The following is a 17,792-nucleotide window of genomic DNA, read 5'->3' as shown; positions in this document are numbered from 1 at the left end:
AATGATTTTAGTCATTGCATGGAGGCACTTTACAGATTTTTACAGATGTTTGGGGGAAATGGTCAGTTGTGTACTTTAGCTTCGGTGGTATTCATCATTTTTTGGTGGTATTCATCGGTGCTACCTTAAAAACTATTGAGATTCAACCTATGGCTATGGTAAAAGGACTTAGTGTATAGGAAGTTTCACTTCAGGTTCATGCCAAGGTATGAACTCAAAATCCTCATAGCATTTAACCAAGACTAAGGCGACCAAAAATCTAGCATTTTTCCGGAATTCAGAGGACGTGGGTTCTAGTTCCTGTTCTGCCAGTAGCTGGAAAATGTGACCACTTACGTATTGTTACATAGAACTTTGCTGTACATAGTGCTAAAATAAATCATTTTTAATCTGAGCACTCTTGAAGTATTTTGTACTATTTTGTACTATTACTCTATTTATTACTCTATTTATTTATTACTCTATTTTATTTATTACTCTATTTTACTTGTACATGTCTATTCTATTTATTTTATTTTGTTAATATGTTTTGTTTTGTTCTCTGTCTCCCCCTTCTAGACTGTGAGTCCACTGTTGGGTAGGGACCGTCTCTATATGTTGCCAATTTGTACTTCCCAAGCGCTTAGTACAGTGCTGTGCAAACAGTAAGCGCTCAATAAATACAATTGATTGACTGATTGATTTGTATGCTAAGTGAAATGTGTGCTTCTGCTACTTCATAATAGACTAAAGCTGTCATCAGTTATGATACTCATTTTTTAAAAATCGATGGTTGATTTGATTAAAAGAAATGAAGGTAGTATCGACTCCCCTCTCGCCCCCGCTCCCCCAGCAAGTTGTTCTTGAACTCCTTATATGAATTGAGGATTAAATGTCTGCGTTTCCTAAAGGCAAGATGATTTGGTGGGGTGGGGTGGGGTAGAGAATTATGCAAAATTAAGCTTCACTGAATTTAAAGTCTATTAGGGTAAGTACAGTTACGTTAATCTTGGCAATGTTTTTTTCCACTGAAAGCATTTTATTGCCCTTTGTTGAAATGTTGCAAGCAAATATTTGGTACCCCAGCCATATCTGTTCTGACTGGTGAAATCGTTTTGCTATAAAAATTAAAGCATGTGTAGCGAGGTGTGTCATGAATTTTGTTTGATTCATTCTTTCATTTTTTAAATTAGCAGCATTCTGATAGATTACTAGTTGCGGTCAGAGGCGCTCATTGTTCACATTTCCAGGTTTTAGAATATTCTTTGTAAAATAATTATTTAACTGGAAAATGTTTAAATTGTATAGGCTATACAGAGGAGAGTATAGAACGTGATCATTTTGGGCCATGCTCCCATACTTGAAACCAATGAATTTGTCATAAAACTAAGTACATCCATATAGTTCTTTGCAGGTACAGTATATTTTTAATGGAATCACGAGCCGTTAAGTTGGGGTGAAGTTAATATTAACCCATAGACTTTGATAAGGAGTCCTAAAAGATGTCTTAAAAGATTGAAAAGTGTTGAGTATTTATGACACTTTTTCAGAGGTGCCGTGACCTCAGAAAATAAGCTCCCAGGAATCAGACCATTAAGAAATAGACCAGAGTAGAACTTACTGTTAATAACTTGTAGGTTTAATTAGACCGTGGTCTATGCTTATGAATTTTACTTGAGTTAAAGTGGTCTTAATTTGTCATTTTTCACATTGGTTCTCCGTTCCCCGATGTAATGGCGTATATTTATCTTGCTTGTCTGCAAATGCTCTCTGCTAAAGTCGTTCCTCTCCCCTTCCCCTTCCCCACTTCGTAGTTTTACTTTCCTAACTCTCTCTCATTGATCATTTTTAGCCAACAGAAGCTGTTCCTCCCTCTCCTCCCATTGTCCCTGTGATCCCTGTCCTGCCAGCCCCTGCTGAGAATACTGTCATCCCACCCACCACAGCACAGGTTTTTATTCGTTTGTTCTTTTCTCTTTTGTTTCTTTGGTTTCAAACTTTGTTTTTCAGTTTTTCATTATTGCGTGTTGTTTCTTACGTACTTCGCAGAGTTACCCTATCGTTGGTGTGTCAACAGATTGGTGAAAATGTGGCTGAGTTTACTAAAAAGCCGTGCCTCACAAGTTTTAGTTGAATGGTTTTGGAGTATGAATTGTCAGTCATCATGGGAATCCCATTACCCCACTTTAAGCACCTATTGTTTGGGAAAATTGATTTTTATTAAGAAAAAACCCTTAATGATCTTAGTCATTGCATGCAGGCATTTTACAGATTTTTACAGATATTTGGGGAAAATGGTCAGTTATGTACTTTAGCTTTGGTGGTGTTCATCATTTTTTTGGTGGTATTCATCAGTGCTACCTTAAAAACTGTTGAGATTCAACCTATGACTGTGGTGAAAGGACTTAATGTATATGAAGTTTCACTTTAGGTTCATGCCAAGGTATGAACTTGAAATCCTCATAGCATTTAACCAAGACTGAGGCAACCAAAAATCTAGTCACCGCGGGTAAGTATTATGGAGAGCCAAAATGGCAGGTTCTGAAAAGTAAATGGGACAAAGAGAAGGGAGCCAAAGGGGAAATGAGTAGATGAGAGGGAGAAAAAATCAAGAGGAGAAGACAGTAGGCGAGTTCACCTAGAATCAGAGCCATTGTTCTTCCCATGTTGAAGTAGCTGGACAATGATAATGTCAAAAAATCCATGTAGAATGGAAGAAATTTTAAAAAAATCATACCCCACGGTGTTAACCCGGCTTCCCTCCCTGCTTCACTACTCTGACCCCTTCAAGGGTAGATCAGTCAGCCTCGCATAACTACTTCTGTACTTCCATGTTGGATGACGCTAAAAGGTACGTTGTAGCTGATTTCACATATGCCTCTCATCACCTGAGTAACTCTTTCAACTCAGCAGGCTTTGATGGTGATGGTATTTGTTAAGCGTTTACTATGTGCCAAGCACTGTTCTTAGAGCTGGGGCAGATACAAGGTTATCAGGTTGTCCCAGTTGGGGCTCACAAATGAGATAACTGAGGCACAGAGAAGTTAAGTGACTTGCCTAAAGTCACACAGCTGACAAGCGGCTGAGTGGGATTCGAACCCATGACTTCGGACTCCCAAGCCTGTGCTTCCCAAGCGCTTAGTACAGTGCTCTGCACACAGTAAGCGCTCAATAAATACGATTGATGATGTGCTCTTTCCACTAAGCCACACTGCTTCTCTCTGCTTCGCTGCATCATCCAGAGTCCTTGAAACAGTCATTCATTCGTTCATTCATTGTCGTATTTACTGAGCGCTTACTGTGTGCAGAGCACTGGACTAAGCACTTGGGAAGTACAAGTTGGCAACATATAGAGACGGTCTCTACCCAACAGCAGGCTCACAGTCTAGAAGGGGGAGACAGACGATAAAACAAAGCATATTAACAAAATAAAATAAATAGAATAGTAAATATGTACAAGTATAATAAATAGAGTAAAAAATCTGTACAAACATATATACGAGTGCTGTGGGGAGGTGAAGGAGGTAAGGCAGGGGGGATGGGGAGAGGAAGGAGGGGGCTCAGTCTGGGAAGGCCTCCTGGAGGAGGTGAGCTCTCAGGGCTTTGAAGGGAGGAAGAGAGGGCGGAGGGAGGGCATTCCAGGCCAGGGGGAGGACGTGGGCTGGAGGTCGACAGCGGGACAGGCGAGAACGAGGCACGGTGAGGAGGTTAGTGGCAGATGAGCGGAGGGTACAGGCTGGGCTGGAGAAGGAAAGAAGAGAGTTGAGGTAGGAAGGGGTGAGGTGATGGACAGCCTGGAAGCCGAGAGTGAGGAGTTTTTGCATGATGTGTAGGTTGATTGGTAGCCACTGGAGATTTTTTAAAGGGCAGTAACATGCCCAGAGCGTTTCTGCACAAAGACGATCTGGGCAGCAGCGTGAAGTATAGATTGAAGCAGGGAGAGACAGGAGGATGGGAGATTGGAGAGGAGGCCGATGCAGTAATCCAGTCGGGATAGGATGAGAGATTGAACGAGCAGGGTAGCGGTTTGGATGGAGAGGAAAGGGCGGATCTTGGCGAGGTTGCGGAGGTGAGACCGGCAGGTTTGGGTGACGGATTGGATGCGAGGGGTGAACGAGAGAGCGGAGTCGAGGATGACACCGAGGTCGCGGGCTTGTGAGACGGGAAGGATGGTAGTGCCGTCAACAGTGATGGGAAAGCCAGGGAAAGGGCAGGGTTTGGGAGGGAAGATAAGGAGTTCAGTCGTGGACATATTGAGTTTTAGGTGGCGGGCAGACATCCAGATGGAGATGTCTTGAAGGCAGGAGGAGACCCGAGCCTGAAGGGAGGGAGAGAGAGCAGGGGCAGAGATGTAGATTTGGGTGTCATCGGCGTAGAGATGATAGTTGAAGCCGTGGGAGCGAATGAGTTCACCAAGGGAGTGAGTGTAGATCGAGAACAGAAGGGGACCGAGAACTGACCCTTGAGGTACCCCCACAGTAAGAGGGTGGCGGGGGAGGAGGAGCCCACAAAAGAGACTGAGAATGAACAGCCGGAGAGATGAGGAGAACCAGGAGAGGATGGAGTCTGTGAAGCCATGGTTGGATAGCGTGCTGAGGAGAAGGGGGTGGTCCACAGTGTCGAAGGCAGCTGAGAGGTCTAGAAGGATTAGGATAGAGTAGGAGCCTTTGGATTTGGCAAGCAGGAGGTCATTGGTGACCTTTGAGATGGCAGTTTCCGTGGAATGTAGGGGACGGAATCCAGATTGGAGGGGATCGAGGAGAGAGTTGGCGTTGAGGAATTTGAGACATTGCGTGTAGACGACTCATTCAAGGAGTTTGAAAAGGAATGGTAGGAGGGAGACAGGGCGATAACTAGAAGGTGAGGTGGGGTCAAGAGAGGGTTTTTTTAGGATGGGAGAGATGTGGGCATGTTTGAAGGCAGAGGGGAAGGAACCGGTGGAGAGGGAGCGGTTGAACATGGAAGTTAAGGAGGGGAGGAGGGACGGAGCGAGAGATTTCATAAGACCCAGGGACTGCTGGTGACTGTGCTCTAAAAGCACATACAAGAAGACGTTGATGATAATGAATTGCCCAGAGATATGGAATGACAACGAGGTGATAGCGGGAAATCCTTTCCACATACCTACGTTTTTCATTGGTAGCACAGAATTTAGCATTTACTGAAGTTTGTCACCCAAGCAGTAAACAAAGGAATTAGCAAAAAAAATCCAAAAGGGAGAGTAACAGTAAGTGGTGTCTCCCCACCCCGACTGCCGGATGGTAAGCCCCTTGAAGGCAAGGATCCTAACTATTGTACTCTCTCAAGTACCTAGTGCAATGCTCTGCACATACTAATCTCTCAATAAATACCATTCAATACTACAGAATATGATGGGAGGCTTCATTTTTTTTAGAAGAGAATAAGAAGCAAGAGTATTGTAATATTGTTTCTTTTCAATATCCTTTACTCCTTCCAGGAAAAATAAATAAATAAATGAGTATCAGTAGCAAAAAGAGTAGAAAAAGCACATTTTTTTCTAAATCTAGTAAACTGTATTCATAAATGAAAGCTGGTTCTCCATTGCTAGAGGAGACTAGTTTTTGTCATTAATGCAGTAAGTTCACACAGAAGTGGCAGAAGTTTAGGCTCAAAATGTCATTGCATAAAACAGTCAATTTCAAAAGGTGAATGTTTTATAACTGCTGTGCGTACAATCGTGCTTTTTATACCATTTCACCTCCTTCAGCTATAACTTTCCCATTTGTTTTATTAAATAATATTCATCAAAGTCCTCACCCCTTCTTTTGCCCATCTCCCTTCTTCTTGCCTTCTCTTCCTGTCTCTCTCTTCCTTTCCAATTTTAACATAGGAAGCACGCAGTCTGGCCTCAGTTGTGCATTCTTAATCCATAGGATTAGGTTTCTGTCTGTTGTCTTCTTTTAGTTTTACTCTGAAGGGAGACATGGACATGATGTTTTCTCCAGTGGAGGATGAAGGAACAGGCCAGATAACCATTCTAGCCTTCGCTTTGGATAGTCCCAGGATTTGTCCTTGTAAAGCTCCAAGAGACTGTTTTATTTGGAGAGCATGCAGTCCCTGACCAGTCCTAAATCAAGCTTTAGCGCTCCCAGATGCTAAGCAATTTTTCCTTGGGATGCTCTGTAGCAAGGATCTCCAAAAAATAGGCATTCATTTTGGCCAGAGGAAAGGCAGGTGGGTGGGGGAAAAGAGATTATGCCAGTGACACAAGTAAACTAGGACTAATCCCTTCCATGTTTTTGCCGGAGAAGTCTCCAGCATTCCGCTTCCCTTTTCCCCTTCGTGCACCGTGGTCGGTGCCCCCCACCCCCTCCCTCCATTTCTGAAGCAACACTGGCCCAAGCCAGCAGACCTTCCCAAGAGCAGTCAATCCAAGGTGAAACCAGGGTATTTATTGAGCGCTTACTGTGGGCAGAACACTGTTCGAAGCGCTCCGGAGGGAACAGTACAACAGAGTTGGTAGGGATGTTCCCTTCCCACGAGTTTACAGTCGAGATCAGAAGCAGCGTGGCGTAGTGGTTAGAGCACGGGCCTGCCCAGAAGGTCGTGGGTTCTAATCCAGCTCCACCGCTTGTCTGGTCTGGGACCTTGGGCAAGTCGTTTCACTTCTGTGCTTCAGTTCCCTCATCTGTAAAAGGGGGATTGAGACTGTGAGCCCCACGTGGGACAGGGACCATGTCAACCCGATTTGTTTGCATCCCCCCAAGTTGCTTAGTACAGTGCCTGGCGCACAATAAGAGCTTAACAAATACCCCAATTATCATTATTATTAGAGGGGATGAAAACTTTCCTTTTAGCAGGCAGAATCTGCACGGTACAGGGATCATGTCCATTCTTGAGAAAGACGTATATGTGAGGAAAAAGTCGTGTAAAAAAGGATGCCCTGTTAGTCATCGAAAGGACATGCAGTTATAGGAGAATAACAAACCGCAGAACACGACAGCACCATAAACAATAACAGAACTGCAGGTAATTCAGGCAGCTGCAGATTATTCAGTTCCCGTCAAAAGCCAGTAATTACAAAACCACACTTGCTGCAAAAATCAGGCTGCGTTTCATCTCAAGATCTTTATCGCTGCAACAAAGCAGGCTACCAGTAATCAGTAGGTTACCCCAGCTCAACTGTAAGGTAATTGAGGGCAGGGCTCATTTCTGCCAACTGTTTTATATTCTGGGACACTTAGTACAGTGGTCTGCACCAAATGAACGCTCCGTAGATACTATTGATTGAGCAGTAGATTTTATAATTTCACGTGGCAACTGTACTTTCTGTGGTTGACACAGTCTCACACAAGACTCACCAGAAGAAAAGTTGCAGATGGAACTGGTTCTGAAAAGTTGTTAATGAGCTCTAGATCAGGCAGTAATAAATTGGAAGATGGAACAGTCCATAACTACAATGTCTTGAAATTTAGAAGATTGGCATTTCATATACCAGTGGCGTGATAAGTGTCAGATCATGTTCAAGAGCTACAGTCCAATGTCATCATTCGATATGGGTCAATGTGCGTATGTTGAAGCCATGACCATGACTGAGGATACTAAGCTCTTGAGGGGACTTAAGTTTTTTAGGATACGGCAGACACAGACCTGTTGGCAAAGGGGAAGTTTAGCAGAGTGAGCAGTTGAGGATTCAATCATAAACCACTGATGAAAGCCCAGTCTGTATTTTCAGTAATTCAGCAGAGACTTCATGTTGTGTATAAAAGTATTTTTATTTTAGCTGCTAAATGTACTTTAGCAGCACTTGATACTGCAGGTCACAGTATCCACAGCCACGTCTTTGAAAATGAAGAGCTCTCTGACACACGTATCTGTGTTTTATTGGAATGTCGGCATTACATAATTAATATTTTAACATTTCTGACAGGAAATAACTGCTACATTACAACTGAGAATTAACCGTTCTCTTACACATGTATCTGTGTTTTATTACATAATTAATATTTTAACATTTCTGACAGGAAATAACTGCTACATTACAACTGAGAATTAACCTCCTACCCACTGGGGTTCCCAACAAAGCTTTCTGTTATATAATGACGGATTGGTGACAACATCATCACCACCAATGGTATTTATTGAGTGTTTTCAGTGTGTAGCGCCCTGTATTGAACGCTTGGAAGTGTACAGTACAACAGAGTTGGTGAACATTGCCTGCCCTCATCAGGTTTACAGTCTAGAGGACTCTATTTGACTGGAGCTGTGTAATCAATTGTCAGTGCGTTGACACCCCGTCAAGCACAAACGAGTTATTTCTATCTCCACCTTTTTTTCTGGAGGCAACTGTAACATCGTGTCACTCCACGAATGGTTTGGGAGAGTAGGTGGAGAATATTGGTTCATCCTAGCTAAAGCCATTTGAAAGTTTTCCTTTTGAGGGATAATGAGGAAATTACCGTGCAGTTGATATGCCGCAGGAGCCAAGAGAATTATTATTTGTAGATATCCAACCCAGCTCTAGGCAGACCTAGCCATATCCCTGTCTCCTGCATCTTCCCATTTCGATGGTGAACTTGGTGATATCACCAAGCTGTGATAGAGCCATCATCATCATCAATCATATTTATTGAGCGCTTACTGTGTGCAGAGCACTGTACTAAGCGCTTGGGAAGTCCAAGTTGGCAACATATAGAGACAGTCCCTACCCAACAGTGGGCTCACAGTCTAAAAGGGGGAGACATGAGGCAGTTGGTTCAGGTTGTATGGCCGTTTCCAATTTGGCAGCCCCGAATCGGCCGCAGCTAATTCTGAGCAGAGCCCTATGTACCTGGCAGGGATCCTGCAAACTCTCCTTGGAAGAGTGTGTAAATGAGAGGGAATTTATAACCCTAGCTCGGAGAACGAAACGACTGACACGTTTGTAGAATCATCCAGGAGCAAACCAAGTGATGCTTCCTCTAAATCACTCAGGAGCAGTGTATTTTGCGATGAGCAGTAAGGGACTTGATGAAGATGTTATCAGCTGGTACATTTTCATTAGCGGTAATGATGTACTCGTGAATCCGATTGAGTTTTCAGAGATAAGAAACCCATGAATTCAAATTATTTTTCAGAAGCAAAGTTTCCAACAGGAGCCATGCAGTTAGACAATCTTTGTAAGCCAGTGACGTATGTTTTTAAGAAATGAGGCCGCATTTTCTTTAAAAGTACCGTTTTGTGAATTCATTTTAACTTCATGGGGTTCTTTTTTGTGATATTACTCTTAATGGTTTTATTGTGTGCTTAACACCTAAAATTCTCTTTTCAATAGGCAAATCCTCCTCCAGTTTTGGTGAATACTGACAGTTTGGAGACTCCAGCATATGTAAGTTTGTATTGTTCTCAAACTCCAATAATTTTTACCTAATTCACTCTTCTGATAAGCCCTTTTTATAGATAATAATAATAATGATGATGGCATTTATTAAGCGCTTACTATGTGCAAAGCACTGTTCTAAGCGATGACACAGAAGTCTGTGGAAGTGTATTATCTTCAGATTTTGAATTCTCGTATAAATTTGTGTTAGCCAAGAGGTCCTCATAATTAACGAGTGTATCCTATACTAATTGATCATGGTAGTTGCAGTGACTGAAACAACCCTGATTCAAGGTTAGTCCTCTAATGGAGGAGTTCCATTCTTGGCAAACCTCATGTTAAGGATAATTCACTGTATAGTCAAGTTTTGATTGCTCCTCGACGCATATACCCAGCATTCTTCCAACAGGGCATCCCATTCTATGAGATGTACGTTATGGGAACAGTATTCACTAATCCTCCAATATCCAGTCCCAAATGTTCAGTTGAAACCCATGTTGTATGTAGTAGAACTCACCGGGAATAATTAATTCCGTAATTTCACCCTTAGTGGAAAGTTTGGGCCTATACTCGAGGATTTTAAAACTCTTACTAACATGCCCCAGAAGCTTTGCCTGTTAATGTTATCACAGGTATTAGGAAAAGTACATTTAACTCCCAATTTGCCATATGGGCAAATAAGAAGATATCTTTTATACTAGAGAGAATTTTAGGAACCCGTTTGCAAAACTGGTCAGTATTCATTATGGTTTTGCTAGTGTCGCTCCCAGAACCAGTGCGTTTGGAAACTCTGAACAGCTTTTTAAAGGAAATAATTAAAAAGAGGAGAGAAATGCATAGGGTCAGGCCCCAAAATCCTGATCCTCCAGTTAAATTACACGTTCTCCAGGTTATTGGACTTTTACATGCCAATATTTGACCGATACTCTTTAGTTTCACCTGCTGCTAGAATCAGTAACTTTAATTTTGTAACTTTAGGGAAGCTTTGTTCTCTCAGTGAATGCTGTCCTCTTAACTTTCTCATCATTCAATCACTGATGCCTTTTAAGTACTTAATGTGTACCAAACACTGTGCTAAGAGCTGGGGAGAATGTATGTTAATTGCTTCTGACAACCTAGAGAATACTGACTCCTGAGGAAAAATAACAGGATTTCCATGGGGAAAAATAACAGGATTTCCATCAGTTCAAAAATGACAATAAGAATAAGGATTCATTATTGCTAGGAGGTAAGAGTCTCTGGGGTCCTTCACTGCACCAGGTGAAGCCATCCTTGATCCTAGGACCTGTTGGGAAGATAGGCCTCCACTTTCCACCCCCATGATGGTAAGTGTTGGGCTGTGAGGCTGCCCTGCCCATCAAATCATTCTCCGTACTCTTGGAATAATAATAATGGCATTTATTAAACGCTTACTATGTGCAAAGCACTCTTCTAAGCGCTGGGGAGGTTACAGGGTGATCAGGGTGTCCCACGAGGGGCTCACAGTCTTAATCCTCATTTTACAGATGAGGTAACTGAGGCACAGAGAAGTGAAGTGACTTGCCCAAAGTCACCCAGCTGACAAGTGGCGGAGCCGGGATTTGAACCCATGACCTCTGACCCCAAAGCCCAGGCTCTTTCCACTGAGCCACGCTGCTTAGAAGACCCCCTTAGTGGTGAGGAGGCTTGGGGCTGCCTGGTTTCTGCCCTCCTTCTATTCCTGCAACTTCTCGTTGCTTAAATAGTTTTCCGTCATCACATCCATTATGCAGATTCACTTTTAAACTACTGCATTTTGATGCCCTGCAGTATTTTGGAGTTGTGAAAAGGCATTTTTGTATCATTTTAGGAAAAAGCTCAGAGATGCCAAACAAAGAATGCAACATGTCCCTTTCCCAAAAGGAGATTACCACCTCACGAGGGACATTGGAAAGTGTATTTGCAGGTAGTGAGAATCGGAGGGAGAAGAAAGGTAAAATCAGAAGTAGAAGGAATATGTGAGGATGAAATAGCAGAATAAAATGAATATATGCAAATGCTGAGGGCAGGCATAAAGTACTAGCATGACTTGGGATGATACAGCTGGTTTTTGCATATTAATTAGGGAAGGATAATCCAGGCTAGGAGAAACTCTTGGGTAAGTTGTTGGAGGTAAATAATAATAATATTAATGATGGCATTTGTTAAGCGCTTACTATGTGTGATACACTGTTCTAAGCGCTGGTGGGGATACAGGGTGATCAGGTTGTCCCACGTGGACAAGGAGATGCAACATGGCCTAGACCACGAGGCTGGGAGTCAGAAGGATATGGGTTCTAATCCTGCCCCCACCACTTATCTTCTGTGTGACCATTTGCAAGTCACTTAACTTCTCTGCCTGTTTCCTCATCTGTAAAATGGAGATGGACTGTGAGCCCCTTGAGGGACGTGGACTGTTTCCAACCTGATTAACTTGTATGTACTCCAGTACTTAGTACAGTGCCTGTCACATAGTAAGCACTTAATAAGTAGTGTAAAAAAAAACAACAACAGTAGTGTGTGGAGTTCAGTTAGTTGCGCTTGGGAGGAGTGAAGAACGCAAGTTGAGGACTAATCGGGAAAGGGACCGTAAATCTATGATCGGGAAAGCCTTGAAGCCAATATTAAAGGAGTTACTGTTCGTTGAAGATGAAGTTGGGCAGACACTGGGATTTTTTCGGGGTGCGAGGCACAGATAGATGCTATAAAAGGGCGGCTCTTTGCCACCATTAGCACATCTGCCCCCTACTTTTTCTGATAAACCTGAATTAAATTTCTTGATTTAGTCTGTACAGACCACTGGCCATCCTGACTTGAAAGGGATGGAAAATCTAGGAGTAGAACATGAGGGGGAAAAGGGTCAGCAACAGCCACAAGGAACAACAAAACCAAAAACGAGGAAACAGGCACGTCGATAAGTACGACAAGGAGTAGAGCATGCGAGCTACAGAAAACAGTTTGAAGCGATTCGTGGCAGTCCACCCAAATGATCTTGTTGTATTAGTTCCACCTATTTATTCATTCTCTGAGGTTTGATGGTGACCTTGCTCTCAATTACAGTCACGTACATGGAGTAGTTTATGCATCACCTCCTCTGGGAAACTTGTTGTCAAGCTAGGGCCTAACTGTGTCTTAGCATTTGAATTGTTGAGATTATGCAGTTATTTCCTCTAGACTGTAACCTTGTTGTGGCCGGGATCGTGTCTGCTTACTATTGTTCTGTACTCTCCTGAGCGCCAGTAATAATAATAATAATGATGATGATGGCATTTGTTAAGCACTTACTATGTGCAAAGCACTGTTCTAAGCGCTGGGGGGCTACATGGTGATCAAGTTGTCCCACGTGCGGCTCACAGTCTTAATCCCCATTTTACAGATGAGGTAACTGAGGCTCCGAGAAGTTGTGACTTGCCCAAGGTCACACAGCAAACATGTGGCAGAGCCGGGATTAGAACCCATGACCTCTGACTCCCAAGCCCGGGCTCTTTCCACTGAGCCCCGCTGCTTCTTCTAGTACAGTGCTCCATACGTAGTACGCGTTCAGTAAATACCGTTGATTTATTCTTTCCTCTTTCTTCGTCTTGCCCACCAAAAAAAAGCCTGGTTGATGCCCAGTTCACTCTTTTGAGTAAGCATCCCATTTCAAAAATAATTAAGCAGAAACCAGTAATCAAATCCTGTTGCTACACATTTTCTTTCATATCATCATCATCAATCGTATTTTTTGAGCGCTTACTGTGTGCAGAGCACTGTACTAAGCGCTTGGGAAGTACAAGTTGGCAACACATAAAGACAGTCCCTACCCAACAGTGGGCTCACAGTCTAAAAGGCTAAAAGGCTCACAGTCTAAAAGGAAATTGTTTCATATGAAACAATTACACAAGCACTGTGGGGTATGAAAACAACAATTGGAGTATAACATAGTACTTCCTCTAAGAAATTAAGTTTAAAGCTAGTTACCATTTACTTCATTGTTTACATTGCTAAAAAATTAAAATGCTTACTTTTAACTCAATATGCCCTTCACGATAAAGTGCTGCCACTTATCTGAAAATAAATAGTTGCTATTTCTCTCCAAACCCCTTCTACCTTGCTATAGGGCAACAAAGCTAAAGAGATGTATTTTGGTTTTGTCTTTTGCATAACATTTTTCCATTTTTATAGAATCCCTCTCCTCTCCCTTGCCTCCATTTGCTTATATTTCATGACTCTTTTACTCTCTTAATATTTAGGAAGGTCCTCCTTGCCTATTAGAACAGTAAACTAGCGGGAATTAAACCAACCCCAGCAGGATATCAACTCCGTCTCATTATGGGAGGTAACGGCTTTTAAAACTGAAGGGGAAACAGTTAGGTCCTCCCATTCCATAGGTTTCCAGAGAAGCTACCAGTAGCTTACTCTGATTTGGACCCAGGCTTAGTGAGAGAAGGAGAAATAGGAGGGCTTTTTGTCCCAGCAGAATGGTAACTGCATCCTTAGAGAGTTGAATTATTTACCAAATCATAGAACCGCTTCTTGATAAGCATACAGGACCAGTGGGGTTCATCGGTGGTGTTTATTCACTGGTCCAAGTAACAAAAGCTTTTGAGAAGTTCGGGTGAATTTTCTATCTTTAAATCTTCAAACTCCATATGTTGAAAGCAGGAAGATTCTTCAGTACAATTTTATTCACTGGTTTAAGTCCAGGTGACAAAAGCTTTTGAGAAGTTCGGGTGAATTTTATATCTTTAAATCTTCAAACTCCATATGTTGAAGGCAGGAAGATTCTTCAGTACACTTTGCCCGTAGGTTATTTGTTTTTAAAATGGTAAAGCCACGCCACCGTTAAGCTTTTAGTGTTACCGATTTTTCCTAAATTATAGGTATGTTTTCACAAAACACCATATTAAGGAAAATTCACGCTATAGTATTTATGATGTCCAGTACTGTCTTGGCTTGCATTTTTGGAAGAACTGTGAGGAGCAGGACGCCGTGGTGGATAGAGCATAGGCTGGGAGTCAGAGGACCTGGGTTCTAATCCTGTTTTGCCAGTTGCCCGAGGCACAGAGAAGTCAAGTGACCAGCCAAAGCTTAGAACAGTGCTTTGCACGTAGTAAGCGCTTAATAAATGCCATTATTATTATTATTATTATTATCTCCAACTAGGCAAGCGGCAGAGCCGGAATTAGAATCCAGTTCCTCCAACTCCTTGCTTGTGCTCTTTCTACTGGGCCACCCTGCTTCCGAAGCTGTTAACGTCCGGAAGATTTTCTTTTTGTCCGATATCTGGTGACCAACCTAAACAAGAAAGTCAGCTGCTTGGAGAAGCAGCGTGGCTCAGTGGAAAGAGCACGGACTTTGGAGTCAGAGGTCATGGGTTCAAATCCCGGCTCTGTCAGCTGTGTGACTTTGGGCAAGTCACTTAACTTCTCTGGGCCTCAGTCCCCTCATCTGTAAAATGAGGATGAAAACTGTGAACCCCCTGTGGGACAACCCGATCACCTTGTAACCTCCCCAGCGCTTAGAACAGTGCTTTGCACATAGTAAGGCTTAACAAATCATTATTATTAAATAGATTTGTTGATCTGGTGAAGGAATAATGTTTTTGTGTTGTGGTGACACTTATCCACCCAGATATCAGCGTTTAGAACGGTGCTTGGCGCATCGTAAGCGCTTAATAAATGCCATTATTAATATTATTATTGTAACATTAACAGGTGAAGAAACAGGTACTTTACAGTGACCAAGTTTCCCAAGGTCATCCAGTAGGCTAAAGCGCAGGTATCCTGACTTGGAAATTTATTTTCTTGCCAGTAGACTAAGCTGCCATTAATCTCTACCGTAAAATCATACTGCAGCATAGCCCGCTCCGACCGAGTTGATGAGGCTATGATACTGGGAGAAGCTGACTGCCCGTTGTCTTCCAGAACAATCAAGAGATGAATGGCAGTGGGTTTCACCTTTGTCGGACAAAAGGCCTGGAAACTTAGTCCGACGCACCCAACCAAACCCACGTAAACTGAGGAGGGCAGCCGTGGAGTCCCTGGGGGAGAGCGCTGGAGCGGGGAGAAACGGGATCGAGCAGGAGCCGGAGGTCATCGGAAAGCTGATAGTCCAACACTGTCTTCCGAGAAAGCCCGGGAAAACTTGTAACAGGAGCCAGCTCTCGGGAGAAAGATCCGGAACTGTCTGCACCGAGTAGAGATGTGGAATGGAAGGGTGCTCGGGTGGTGTAGAGCGATCTTTGAGCTAAGATTGTCAGAGCTAAGGCTGTCATTCATTCATTCAATTGTATTTATTGAGCGCTTACTGTGTGCAGAGCACTGTACTAAGCGCTTGGGAAGTACAAGTCGGCAACAGAGACGGTCCCTACCCAACAGTGGGATCATCATCATCATCAATCGTATTTATTGAGCGCTTACTGTGTGCAGAGCACTGTACTAAGCGCTTGGGAAGTACAAGTCGGCAACGAATAGAGACGGTCCCTACCCAACAATGGGATCATCATCATCATCAATCGTATTTATTGAGCGCTTACTGTGTGCAGAGCACTGTACTAAGCGCTTGGGAAGTACAAGTCGGCAACGAATAGAGACGGTCCCTACCCAACAATGGGATCATCATCATCATCAATCGTATTTATTGAGCACTTACTGTGTGCAGAGCACTGTACTAAGCGCTTGGGAAGTACAAGTCGGCAACGAATAGAGACGGTCCCTACCCAACAATGGGATCATCATCATCATCAATCGTATTTATTGAGCGCTTACTGTGTGCAGAGCACTGTACTAAGCGCTTGGGAAGTGCAAGTCGGCAACTTATAGAGACGGTCCCTACCCAACAATGGGATCACAGCCTAGAAGGGGGAGACAGACAACAAAACAAGCAGACATCTTGTTAGGTGTATATATGTATTTACCCGTTCAAGTGTGATTTCTTCATATTCATAATCTGCTGACAGAGATGCAGGGTGGCCTGGTTGCCAACTTGTACTTCCCAAGCGCTTAGCGTAGTGCTCTGCACACGGGAAGTGCTCAATAAATATGATTGAATGAATGAATGAATGAATTGGGCCTGGGAATCAGGAAACATTGTCATTGAGCAGTGTAGTAATTCCTTGGGAGAGTAAAATACTGTAAAAGCCCCTGTTCCTTCAAGGAACTTATAAAGCACTTTGGAAGTACTTTTTTTAATAAAAAACACTCTTGGCATTAAAAGGTTTTACTACAATTTAGCTGGGAAGATCAGGCAGGCGCAAATTATTTACAGATAGAAGCAGTGGAAAGAGAATGGGCTTTGGAGTCAGAAGTCAGGGGTTCAAATCCCGGCTCCGCCACTTGTCAGCTGTGTGACTTTGGGCAAGTCACTTCACTTCTCTGGGCCTCAGTTCCCTCATCTGCAAAATGGGGATTAAGACTGTGAGCCCCACATGGGACAACCTGATTACCTTGGATCTACCCCAGCGCTTAGAACAGTGCTTGGCAAATAGTAAGCGCTTAACAAATACCAACATTATTATTCAGCGCTTAGAACAGTGCTCTGCACATAGTAAGCGCTTAACAAATGCGAACATTATTATTCAGCGCTTAGAACAGTGCTCTGCACATAGTAAGCGCTTAAGAAATACCAACATTATTAATGCTTAGAACAGTGCTCTGCACATAGTAAGCGCTTAACAAATACGAACATTATTATTCAGCGCTTAGAACAGTGCTCTGCACATAGTAAGCGCTTAAGAAATACCAACATTATTAACGCTTAGAACAGTGCTCTGCACATAGTAAGCGCTTAACAAATGCCATTATCATCAAGAAGCTATACTACAGACCCATATAAGAGATCTGGTAAAGAGGTTAAATAACGTTTCTAATCCTTATTGCTCCGAGGGTAAACGATCCTTTGTCTACCACAGCACTGAGTACAGTGTGTGACACATCAGACAAGACCTGGAGCTTAAGAGGAAATGTCTTCCTCTTAAATTGGGATTTTTGGAGGGCTCTGAAGATGGGGGAGAAACTGTGATCTTAGAGATTTGAAGAATTCACAGGTAGGAGGAGGGGCATGAAGAGTCAAGAACAAGGCACAATGAAAAGTTGAACTTGGGAAGAACGTGGAGTGTGAGCTGGGGCGTAGTAGGAAAAGAATGGTTAGGTAAGGAGAGACTTTTAAGGAATTGAGTCGTTCCTTTCCCTCCTCAACTTCACCGCTCTCCCAGTACAACCCAGTCCGCACACTTCACTCCTCAAACACCAGTTATTTCCTGTGCCGCAGCCTTGTCTTTCTCGCCATCTTTCTCACGCAGTCCCACCTCCCCGGACCTCATTCCCCCATCATATCCCCCAGACTTCCACTCACCCCATATTTGAAAGCCTGATTAAAATCATGCCTCTTTCAAGAAGCCTTCCCTAATTAACCTGTCATCTCCCCGCCCCACCCTTCTCCCTCCCTACAGCAGCACGGTGCTCTCCAAGCTCTCAATATAGTACTCTCCCAAGCACTTTTAAGACAAGTGCCCTGC

General features: G+C 43.1%; 1 protein-coding gene across 13 annotated transcripts in view; it reads left to right on the top strand.

Annotated features, from left to right (window-relative positions):
• DLG1 (discs large MAGUK scaffold protein 1) overlaps positions 1 to 17,792 on the top strand; it is a 241,181-nt gene that overhangs the window by 130,810 nt on the left and 92,579 nt on the right. For 7 of the 13 annotated variants that reach the window (XM_038749481.1, XM_038749480.1, XM_038749486.1 and 4 more), the window contains 2 exons: positions 1,832 to 1,930; positions 9,254 to 9,307. In XM_038749481.1, coding sequence (XP_038605409.1) covers positions 1,832 to 1,930; positions 9,254 to 9,307 — 153 coding nt within the window. The remainder of the gene's footprint in view (positions 1 to 1,831; positions 1,931 to 9,253; positions 9,308 to 17,792) is intronic. The other 6 variants (XM_038749488.1, XM_038749485.1, XM_038749484.1 and 3 more) reach the window with 1 other exon arrangement.

Source organism: Tachyglossus aculeatus, chromosome 7 (assembly GCF_015852505.1).
Source record: "Tachyglossus aculeatus isolate mTacAcu1 chromosome 7, mTacAcu1.pri, whole genome shotgun sequence".
Lineage (NCBI taxonomy): Eukaryota > Metazoa > Chordata > Mammalia > Monotremata > Tachyglossidae > Tachyglossus > Tachyglossus aculeatus.
This window is presented reverse-complemented; position numbering and strand designations above follow the sequence as displayed.